General features: G+C 32.4%; 2 protein-coding genes and 1 non-coding gene across 5 annotated transcripts; all 3 read right to left on the bottom strand.

The window, feature by feature from the left end:
* Nucleotides 1–1,051: 1,051 nt before the first annotated feature.
* LOC107962866 (uncharacterized protein C6G9.01c) lies at nucleotides 1,052–2,054 on the bottom strand. Of its 2 annotated transcripts, none has more exons than XM_016899420.2 (2): nucleotides 1,915–2,054; nucleotides 1,052–1,593 (listed from the first exon to the last, which is right to left on the bottom strand). In XM_016899420.2, exon 2 carries the CDS (start codon nucleotides 1,581–1,583, stop codon nucleotides 1,197–1,199), a length of 387 nt encoding a protein of 128 aa, XP_016754909.1. In that variant the 5' UTR covers nucleotides 1,584–1,593; nucleotides 1,915–2,054; the 3' UTR covers nucleotides 1,052–1,196. The 2 variants fall into 2 exon arrangements, with proteins under 2 accessions (XP_016754909.1, XP_016754910.1); XM_016899421.2 differs by having other exon boundaries at nucleotides 1,052–1,599; nucleotides 1,915–2,023.
* LOC121231293 (small nucleolar RNA R38) lies at nucleotides 1,700–1,784 on the bottom strand. The gene has a single exon (XR_005929355.1). It is a non-coding gene; the product is annotated as a small nucleolar RNA R38 (small nucleolar RNA).
* A 935-nt stretch (nucleotides 2,055–2,989) lies between the features above and the next one.
* On the bottom strand, nucleotides 2,990–7,015 carry LOC107962865 (serine hydroxymethyltransferase 3, chloroplastic). 2 transcript variants are annotated; one of them, XM_016899419.2, is made up of 11 exons: nucleotides 6,590–7,015; nucleotides 5,829–6,241; nucleotides 5,564–5,738; nucleotides 5,355–5,472; nucleotides 5,152–5,264; nucleotides 4,919–5,041; nucleotides 4,458–4,562; nucleotides 4,250–4,336; nucleotides 4,055–4,162; nucleotides 3,582–3,654; nucleotides 2,990–3,488 (listed from the first exon to the last, which is right to left on the bottom strand). In XM_016899419.2, exons 2-11 carry the CDS (start codon nucleotides 6,206–6,208, stop codon nucleotides 3,214–3,216), a joined length of 1,557 nt encoding a protein of 518 aa, XP_016754908.1. In that variant the 5' UTR covers nucleotides 6,209–6,241; nucleotides 6,590–7,015; the 3' UTR covers nucleotides 2,990–3,213. The 2 variants fall into 2 exon arrangements, with proteins under 2 accessions (XP_016754908.1, XP_040971285.1); XM_041115351.1 differs by lacking the exon at nucleotides 4,919–5,041 and having other exon boundaries at nucleotides 6,590–6,728.
* Nucleotides 7,016–11,084: the final 4,069 nt, after the last annotated feature.

The raw sequence follows: 11,084 nt of genomic DNA, 5'->3' as shown, positions 1-11,084 counted from the left end.
ATTTAATCTGAATTCTTGAATTTTGATTTCACTCTATTTCTTTTTTATCTATTAATACCCGATTCATGTTTAATCACTATTCTCACCAAATTCTCCTTGCTAAATTAAATATATTCGTAACCAACCAAGTCACTACAAGTGCAAATTTTAGTGTGCCGCCAACGTGGGGAGCTCTAAGAAAAACAAGTCGAGGGGATACGATGGGTTAACCGCTTGACTAAGTTTTGGTTGTGTAATTGATCAGGATTGGGAGACCCTTAAGGAGAGACGAATAGGAAATGATATTTCCGGAATAGATGTGAAAGCTTCTCATTTCAACTGCCAACTCAACCTTAGTGTAACGTATAGTACGCCAATTACAACTGTTGAAGGAAGGTATGCGCTTGTTTGAAAATTACACAGAATCTAGAAAGTTTACATTAGGCAGTGCGTATGAGTTTTGGATTATAACAACGTTGGACGAGTGCAGAACCAGGAATGGTATTATCATGTATGACTTGACAATAACCTCAACAACAAGAACTGGTACACAAAACCCACAATACCCTTCCATCTCATCTTTGCCAAAACTTTTGACAGTCCTTGTAGGCTAGACAAATTTCTTGAACGTGCAACTACTGAGTAGCCTATCCTGTTAAGTTCTTGAGATGGAGGAAACCCAACCTTGGTGTAAAATAAACTCGGCAACGAGGAATCCTGGCAGGGGAGGAGCTGAAGTTGTTATTAGGGATCACAATGGAAATTGGGTAAAAGAATCATATCGACACATACCACAGGCAACAAGCGTCGAAGCAGAACTCTGGACTTGGTATTATTAATATATATACAAGTATAAGTAGATGCAACTGCTCTAATAAGTCTCATATCAAACACCATTACTTTAATGTGCCAGAATGTGGTGATCTAATTATTGTTTATGGGGAAGCACCCTTACAACTAGCTTCCTTCTTGACAAAACACCCGCAATCTGTAGCTCAAATAGAACAAATAGTTTTGTTTTGAAATTTTTCGTGTGATTAGTAACCAAAATAAACAAAAAAGTCAGCTCATGGAAGAGAATGAATCAAAATTTGCATTTCATGTAAAAACTTCATGCCTTGCGTTATACAACAATCATATTTAGCCTAAAACCCTCAAATTTCTGAAATTTGAAAATTAAAGTAACAAAGACTAAATTAACACCAAAACCCCATTTATCAAAAACAACAATCACAATCAAATGGGCAAAGTGGCGTACTTCCTGCACCAGATTTACTAATACCCAATTCTTCTTCAGTGTAAATTGCAAAACCATCTGCCGTTCTTTTCCGAGGCCGAGAAGAAGGTTCATTGAATCCTCCTTCCCTGTTGGTTTCTTTACTCTTTTTACTCTTCTTTTTCGACAATTTGGGTTTTGAAATTTCCTCGCCGTTCGGTTTCTCGGACCCTTTAGGGTCGGGTTTCTTCCTCTTTTTACCTGCAAATATCTCGTCGATTTCGTTACCAGCCATTTTAGAAGCTGAATTCTTCTGTTCTGGAATAGATTCTTCTTTTTTATTTTCTGCTTTTCTAGAAGGCGTCGTTGAAGAACCCTTCTTCGCCATTAGGTTGAATCTGCAACTTCAAAACAAAAAATTATAGCATACGAAGAACTAAAATCAACAAAAACAAATCTTGAAGAAATATTAAATACATTTATTAAAAGAAAAAATAATACGAATGTTGTGTCAGAGAACACATTATCAGCACTGGAAATCAGACAGGGATAACTGTGATAATATTAAATTTTCTCATCATTCCCAACATCGTTTCAAAAAAAAATTGTTTCAAGGAATCTTCAACGAATAAACGGATTAAATCCCGAAAAAAGAAAAACCCAGAGAAGGAAATATCTTCCTATGGATATAAAAAGTAATTATCACTGGTGCCTCCTACCTCGCAGTGAGATCCTAAAGAGATTACGATATGGTTTTCCCCTAAACGGAAACGAAGCAGCAGAAACAAAACGAAGCAGAGGAGTGTGAGACAAAGTTTATTTGAAACCCTAAATTGGGTATAAGATGATTATATAGAGGCCCTTTGTTTCGGGTTAAGGGTTTAAGGCTGAGCTTTCTCAAATGTTTGGGCTTTTTCTTAGAAAATGGACCTTTTTTCTTTTGGCCTTCTTGTGAATGTAATATAGATTGTATGATTAAATTAATATTTGGGTACTCTAATTTTTTTTTAATATTTAAGTCTAAGTTTGCTATCAGTTTCTATATTATTTGCATATTTAGCATTTTATATTTTATTATTTTTAAAAATAATAATAATCTTTTTACTCTTAATTGAAGTCCAATAATTTCGACAAAAAAATTTAATTAAGTTGGATTAAGTAATATCCTTTTAGAAAATTGTTCGTGATTAACTTTATTACTTTACTTTTAAATAGTAATATTGAATATAATCATTAGATGTGCTCATAAGTTAAGTTGAGTTAAATTCGACCCAAAAATGAGTTTACTTTTTTTGCTCAAGTTCTTAATTTAAGAAAAGTAAACTCGGACTTGACTCGACTTCCCATGTTTGATTTTTTAGATTAATTTTTATTTAAAAATAAAATTTAAAAAAATATATATAATATACTAAAAAATGCTAAAATAAAACTTTTCTAACACATGAAAAGGTATTCATATTTAAAAACACTATTATAATTTATTAAATTGAAAAACACAAATAAATCTAATAAATATTTTATTATATTAAATATAATTTTAAAATTTTATATTTTGAGTTCGGTTATACTTATTTTGAGTTAGGTTATACTTATTTTGAACAAACCCCTCTATCTAAAATAAAATAAAATAAAAAAACTTTGAGGGTTATCAATTAAATTCCAAATAAATATACTAAATTCTAGGGTTAAAAGTAAAAATATTAAAATTGAAATGCGTGACTAATCGATCCACTTATAAATTTAAAATATCGTCAATTAAAAAAGTTATTTTTTTCCAAGAAAATAGAATCATAATGAATTAATTATAATATGTATTAATATTGTAGAGAAACCACATTTAAAGTGATAAAATTATTGCTGGTTGTCATCACAAACCAACGTTTAAGTCCTACGTTACTCATCCCCTTTCATCACTACATCTCAAATTTTCATAAATCTATGGAAGAAATCAGTGTTGGATTTCACCATGTTATGATATAATAATGTTCCCAGGTCTCTCATTACTAATTAAACCTCACTCATACGCCGGGTATGGGAAACTGGGTGGTAAGTGCTTCGACTCTACTACGAAGATTGGACACCTTATCCGTCAACGAAAAATCAGGATACGAGACAAACTTCAAGAACTCTTGGACCTTTGATCCAGAAGCTAATCCCTTAGCCTCAATAGTGATTTGCACGCCCTCATGGATGAAATCAGCAATAGCCGTGAATTCCTTTTCTGTAAATCCTCTGGTAGTCATTGCAGGCGATCCAATGCGAATGCCACCCGGCACAAGTGCACTCTTATCCCCTGCAAATTTTGAGATGTATCAAGGATTGGTATAAAAAGGGAAAAAGTTAATTATAAATGAATGGTAAAAAAGGGGAATAAGGAAGAACTTACCAGGCACCGAATTTTTGTTCAAGGTGATAGAGGCCATGTCAAGTATTTTCTCCACCCGAGCCCCATCAATACCCTGTTGCAGGAGAAGTTCATTGATATAAAGGAGGCAAAAGGAGTTTAGGGTGTCTACAAGAGAATAAAAAAAACAAGAGATCCTACGCCTCTAGACTTGTCAATTGGGCAGATCAGGTTGGTTTTGATCAGGTTTATTTGGGTTTTTGAATTTTTAGGTTTGTCAGTTTAAGGTTCAAGTTATTTAGGTTGGGGCTATTTAGGGCATTTTGCGCCAAGTTATTTTGGGTTCAGGTCAAATTCGAGTTCAGATCAATTTGTATTTGGGTTGGGTGGATTCAGATTGTTGACTTTTTATAGCCAAATTGTGTGAGGTTGGTCGAGTTGAGTCAGGTTTTCAGTTTTGAGTCAATTTCTAAATGCCACTCAAGTTTGCATGTCTCACAGAGATGGTAACTTACCAATGGCCTTAGATCCACAAGCACAAGGTGATTATCACTACCACCAGAAACTAGTGTATAGCCAAGTTCAACCAATCGCCTTGCAAGAGCTCTACAATTAGACACTACCTGCAGCATGAAGTACCCATATTTTGACTTAATCACCACATAACTTTGCCTCTTTATTTTTTATTACTCATCTTTGAAGGAAAGTACCTGATTCTGGTAAGCCTTGAACTCGGGTGATTGTGCATGTTGCAAGCAAACTGCTAGTCCTCCAATTGTGTGGTTATGAGGTCCACCCTGCATATACAAACATTATGCTTCTCATGATATAACTAGTTCCATAACTTGAAAGCCGGCAGAAGGATGGAATGGGGAATTCAGATTAGTAATAGGAGCAAAGGAGACCAATCAAACTAACCTGTAAACCTGGAAAAACAGCATTATTGATAGCAGATTCCAAATCAACTCCAAGAACAGGGTCCTTCTTGAAGAAGATCATGCCACCTCTTGGACCTCTCAAAGACTGGAAATGAGTAAAGAAAATCAAGTAGGTTATTCAAACGGACATATTAACACAAACAAAGTAATAGTACTATTTGGAACACACAAGTATCAGTGAGATTATTGGCAAAGCAGCTTATTTAAATTCTAATGCACATGATAAGTAAATCATGATCAAAACAACGTGAAGACATTCTTCGCTACACAAGGGCAAGTGAAATAGGGAAAGAATCAAGCGAGATTTACCATGCTACAAGGTAGTAGATTTTCTCAAGTTACCTTAAATATTAATGTTTCAACAAGCAAAACTAGCACTATGTGAAGTGAATTTAACATGAATATGGTTCAAGACAGCATTTGAAAATATTCATCCCAAACCTTGTGTGTGGTTGTTGTCACGATATCACAATATTCAAAGGGGTCAGCAACTACAGAAGCGGCAACAAGGCCACTTATATGAGCCATATCCATCATGAGAAATGCACCAACAGCATCTGCTATCTTCCAACAGATATCAATTCCAATTAAGTTAAATGCTTAAAAAAAGTCACTAAATGATAGTAAAGTACGGCAGACTATATAGCACAACCAATAAGCACATCAATGCTTACCTTCCTCATGCGAGGATAATCAAAATCTCGAGGATATGCACTGGCACCACAGATTATGAGTTTTGGTCGAAAGAGGGTAGCTGTTTTCTCAAGCATGTCATAATCAACTAGGCCTGCTCCAAATTTAAGACAAATCAAATCAACCACCAAGCAAGCATACCAACCACTAAACGAATTAAGTCTTAACAATAACGATGAGTTACCTGTGGATTCATCAAGCCGATAAGGCATTGACTCGAAATAGATTGATGTACCAGATACACGTCTTTTAGGAGTCATAAATCCATGTGACAAATGTCCGCCATGTGGTAAGTCCAAACCCTATACCAGTTACATTAAGAATCATTTATATGTGCACTATCGAACAGAGAGAACTAAGTTACAGCAGCAGAGTTCGGCAGAAGTATCTTACCATTATTCGATCATGCGGATTAAGAATTGCTGTATAAACCTCAAAATTAGCAGGAGAACCAGACAATGGTTGAACATTAACGCCCCACTTATTTTCATCCAAATGAAATGCTGCCAAAGCCCTCTTTTGGCAAAGTATTTCAAGTTCATCAATGTACTCATTGCCCCCATAGTACCTGCAATAAAAATTAAGATCATTAGCTGCAAATAATAAATCCAAAAACACAAAGATCACATCTCTATGCATTTAGCTTAACTCGATATACCTTTTACCAGGTAGTCCTTCGGAATACTTGTTTGTGAGACATGACCCAACTGCCTCCATTACTGCTCGGGATGTAAAGTTCTCTGAGGCAATAAGCTCAAGGCTTTTGAATTGCCTCTCTTTCTCCTTGTTAATAATAGCACGAACCTCGGGATCGGCTTCACTGAGGCCATGGTCCACAAATCGGGTTTCGACCACAGGGAATGAGTCCGAAGAGGGAGGCTTTCCAGTAACCAAGCTGCTTTCAAGTTGAGCTCTACAGGGTTTGACAGAGTTGAACTTAAGACCATACCCTTTTAAAGGAAAAATTGGTCTATTCCCTTTGACCCATATGGGCTGAAGCAAAGAACCCATCATTGCAGCTCCATTACAAGCCTGCATTTTGACTTCCCACTAGTATTTCTCACAAATAACCTGCAAATTTACAACAGAATAACACATAGAATTAAAATAAGAAATTCAATTCATCATCAATTAATTTATATGTTAAAGCAGAAAATGAACAGCTATTAAGACTTAAATAATCCCATGAGACACAGGCAAAAAGAAAAAAAAGGTATTTTCCTTTTAGAACTTGATCATTACCAATTCTTCTGTTAACCCAAAACACGAAAACTAAAGAACAGCAATCTATCTTAAGTTAAAATACAGATAATAAACAAATATCTCAATAACTGGATATGAAAATTAGAGAGAGCAACGAATTAAACAAAATTTTAAGAAAGAAGGAATAATTCAAGAAATATAGAAAGAAGGGCATACTTGTTGGAAGGATTCTCTTTTTTTTTTTTCTCGCGTTTTCTTTTTGGGTGCAATGGATTGAAGTGGCTCAAACTCTAAAACCCTAAAACTCGACAGTGGTTTGCTTTAGTACAGTGGCAAAGAAGAAAATTAAAGAGGGTTAATTGCAGGATAAGTCCTACATTATGATCCAAATTTAAATTAATCCATAAACCTTAAAAGGTTGAATTTGATTTATCAAAGTATTAATATTGTATAATCGTATCTTTCCATCATCCTAACATCGATTTCAACATTAAATTTTGACGTAAAGTATATTTAAAATCGATAAATAAAAATTTTAATATCTAAATTTTTATTACATGAATAATTTAAATTTGATGATTTATAAAAGATCAGATATTATCACTAAATTTTACAAAGACTTTTTTTTAATGTGTTATATTTAAACTATCAATGTAACAAATATAAATGTATTTATAATTTGAATAAATTATTTTAAATATACTTCGTGTCAAATTTAAAATAATATTTGATATTTAAGTTAAAAAAATCTAATTAATATAATATTAACACTTTAATATTTCAATTAAAATATTTTAAATTTCAAATACTAATCTAGCGAATAACCCTAATTAATAAATAAATGTAAAAGAAAATGAAAAAGACGAACGGCGCCGAAAATGGATTGGATAGCGGAGATTTGGGTAGTTGTCTTATGAGGGTTGAAAAACCTTCCATGCGGGTTGTTCCATTGGATCTACTCGTATGTACCTGCTCTGATGTTGCCACTTATCCTACTAAGTCCTGATTAAGTGATATTGGATATAGAGGGGGGAAATCAACTACATGAAAATGCCAGTCTTCAATTATGCTAAGAAAAAAAAAAGTGTAAACCAAATTTGTAAGGTTTACCAAAAATGCTAATGGTTAGAAATTTGGGTAAACTATGTAGAAAGTTACTAAATTGTTAATAAATTTATCTTGTAGTTACTTAAATTTAAAAAATTATAAAATGATAATTAAATTATTTAAAAGTTTTCATATAAATTATTGAATTGTTAAAATTATTGTTGTATGGCTTTCTCCGTTTATACCGTCTGCACCAATTAAAAATTTTTTTATGGCTTTCTCCGTTTATACCGTCTGCACCAATTAAAAATTTTTTTCTCCTTCTCTTTTACAATTTAATTTTTTTTAAATGAATAATTTTGAAACGTAATGAATTTATGAACTAAAAATTAAATAGTTTTTTTCTCTGATCCTCCACACTAATTATCAAATCAACTTGAATCTAATGTATGTTTTCTATTCTCGATGAGTATTGATCTACCATATCAATCATTAAATTGTGGTTTAGAGTTCACCAATCAAACTTACTCAAACTACTCCTCTTTCTCCAAACTTATCTTCCACTATTCTCCATCAGTTTTGATCAAATTTAGGAGGTCTCAAGAAATTAACTATAACTATGCAATTAAAAACTAGTTTAAACGAAAATTCTGACCTTCCATAATGGTCTTTAGGCATGTCTTAAAACTGAAATTTTCAAATAATAGCAGAGAATATTCAACGTAATTTCAATATAAAAAAATTGAAGAAGCCAATGAACAAAGCTGGCGGAAGAAGAGACGACCAAGTTACCAACTCCACCTTTCATACTATTAATACACTGGTTTAAAAATATTTTATATATTACAACACCACCGCACACTTGATGGAGAATAAATCTTATAACCTTTAATTTTTTTCCTATATATTTATATATTATATTTTTTCTAAATTTTAAATAATATCTCAATATTTTTGTATTATTATTATTTTTATCATTTTCAAGTGTCACAATTAGACCTGATCATGAATCAGGTCGAGTTTGGGTGGAGCTAATGCAAATTTTTAGGCCTATTTTCTAGGTCTCAACTCGAAAAATGGACTTAAATTTTTGTTTAAGCCCAACCTAGATAAAAAAAATACTAACCTTGAGCCCAACTCGGCCCGGCGTATTAAAAAATTTATATTATTTTTTATATAAAAACAAATTTTAAAAAGTAAACATCAAATATACTAAAAATATTAAAATAAATTATTCTCAACAAATTGAAAATACATTTTAAGAAAAAGTCTTTATATTTAAATAACACTACAATAGTTACAACTTAGTAAGCAAATGCCTCTAAAATAGTAAGAAAATTAATTGTAAAACAAGAGTTATACAATATCCAAACAATAACAACAGAAAAATAGTAATATAATAACAAAATGGCAACAAAACAACATTAAAATGTCAATAAATAACAACGAAAAATTTTAGGCAAATTCGGGTCAATCCAGGCTCGAGCCAAAAAAATCTTACCCGAGGCCTGACCCGTTTAGAAAATGGGCCTTTTTTTGTCTAAACTCATTTTTCAAGTATATATTTTTGCCCAAACCCTCTCACTTTTCAAGTGGGTTTTCGAGCTTGAGCGAGTGGCCCAACCCATGATCAGGTCTAGTCACACATGGTAAAGATACTTGAAAAAAGAAAAAGAAAAGGTCATTAATGTTAACTGTCAAAGGATCTTTTTAATGCATTTTACCCATTTAGATACTCAATTGAGTAAAAAAAACAAAAGCTTAATTACTTTTTTTGAAAAAATTCAAAAGTTTTTTACACCCTTAATCCTTCTATTTTTTTAAGTATATTTACCAAGTACACCAACAATAAATTTTGACAAAAAAAATAATAATTATGTCATCTATAAAGTAAAATATTTAAATAAAAAATAAAAGAATTTAATCTTAGATAAACTATAAAAATAGTCACTTAACTATTAGCTTATTTCTATTTTGATCATATAGGTTTAAAAAATTTTATTTTAATCACTAACATTATTGAAATTTAATATTTTGCTTACTCATTCATTATGAAAGATTTTTTATTGACATAATAAAAATTTTATCTATTCAATATTAACATATTCTATCAATTTGGTCTTAATTCTAAAAATTCAACAAATTTAACCCTCAACTTTACACATTTTGATAATTTAGTCTTGATTCTTAAATTTTTAAAAAAAATTTTAAAAAAAATTTAAAAGTTTATTTTTTTTGATAAATTTACATAAAATTTTATAAAAATACATACAAAATTATAAAAATATTTATAAATAAATGAATACCCATTTTTCTAACACAAAATTTATTAATTAAAATAATATTTTTATAAATAAAATAATAATCTTATACATAAAACAATTTAAGGAAAAAAAACATAAGAAGACTTGTAACACCACACACGACCCGTTCACCAGATCCGAATATATGATGTCACATTATGTTATCGAAACAACTTGAACTAACTTAGCACATGTTGACAAAGTTTAGATCATAATTACCGTGCATAACAATTAAATCACCCATTATGTTCATATACGTAAATTCATTTATACATAGGATTCTAATTCAATAAGTTACGAGTTATTGTGGGGTTGATTTTAGAGTTAGGACTCAAATCCAACTCAATTATCAAGTTTCAATGCTATGTCTCGAGACAGAGAACTCCATGTCTCGAGACAGAGCTCATTTTATTTTAAGAAATTATTTATTTATTTTTCTTCGATAATGGCATGTCTCGAGACATTAAAATCCATGTCGTGAGACAAGGTCCCTCATGTCTCAAGACCAACCTTACCTATTTTCTTATTTTAGTTTCAAGTTTGAATGTCTCAAGACAATGAGTTCTTGTCTCGAGACCTAGAACAGGACAAAATTTATTAATTTCGATATGTATGGTAAATTTTGTTCCAACTATCTTGAGACAGACTCGAGAGATGTCTTTCTCTAGACTTGATGGTGAAATGACCCTAAATGCACATTTTCAAGTTCCTAGATCATACCAAATGGTACCATGAACATACTTAAACTTTACACCAATTGTAACACCCTTAACCTGTATCCATCGCCGGAACAGGGTTACGGAACATTACTAGAGTTTTCAGAACATTACAGATAATTCATGTTAATTATTATTCATAATCGAACCTAATCATATTGTCCTTTGATGAAACCTCGAGGCCCATTATAAATGTTGGAATCAAGTCGAGACTAAATCAGGAACTCGGGGAATTTTTTACAAAATTTCACAATTTCTCTCATATACAGGGGTCACACGCTCGTGTGGCATTGGGACACGCCTGTGTCTCATGTCCGACCCCGTGTAACTCTTTGACTTGGATTACACAACCGGTCACACACCTGTGTGCTAGGCTGTGTGGTTAACTTAATTTTTGTAAATTAGGTGCAGGATTCACACGGCCAAAACACACGTCCTTGTTCTAGGCTGTGTAGCATACACGGCTGAGACACACGCCCGTGTCTCTGCCTGTGTGCCAAATTCTGAGCATTCTGTTTCTAAATTTTAGGATGCAGGAGACACGCGGCCAAACCACACGCCCATGTGCCGAGGTGTGTGTCACACACGATCAAGACATACACCCGTGTGTCTACCCGTGTGGACAAAATAAATCCATTTTCTAGC

This window comes from Gossypium hirsutum, chromosome A06 (assembly GCF_007990345.1).
Source record: "Gossypium hirsutum isolate 1008001.06 chromosome A06, Gossypium_hirsutum_v2.1, whole genome shotgun sequence".
Classification (NCBI taxonomy): Eukaryota; Viridiplantae; Streptophyta; class Magnoliopsida; order Malvales; family Malvaceae; genus Gossypium; species Gossypium hirsutum.
The sequence above is the reverse complement of the archived record's forward strand: the minus strand, read 5'-3'. Positions and strand labels throughout refer to the sequence as shown.

Coding starts and splice junctions, on each gene's coding strand:
- LOC107962866 (XM_016899420.2), bottom strand. CDS start 1,583: ATGGCGAAGAAGGGTTCTTCAACGACGCCTTCTAGAAAAGCAGAAAAT.
- LOC107962865 (XM_016899419.2), bottom strand. CDS start 6,208: ATGCAGGCTTGTAATGGAGCTGCAATGATGGGTTCTTTGCTTCAGCCC. Junction 5,473..5,563: donor ATCCGCATGATCGAATAATG/GTAAGATACTTC, acceptor TAACTGGTATAG/GGTTTGGACTTACCACATGG. Junction 4,337..4,457: donor CTGTTTTTCCAGGTTTACAG/GTTAGTTTGATT, acceptor TTGTATATGCAG/GGTGGACCTCATAACCACAC.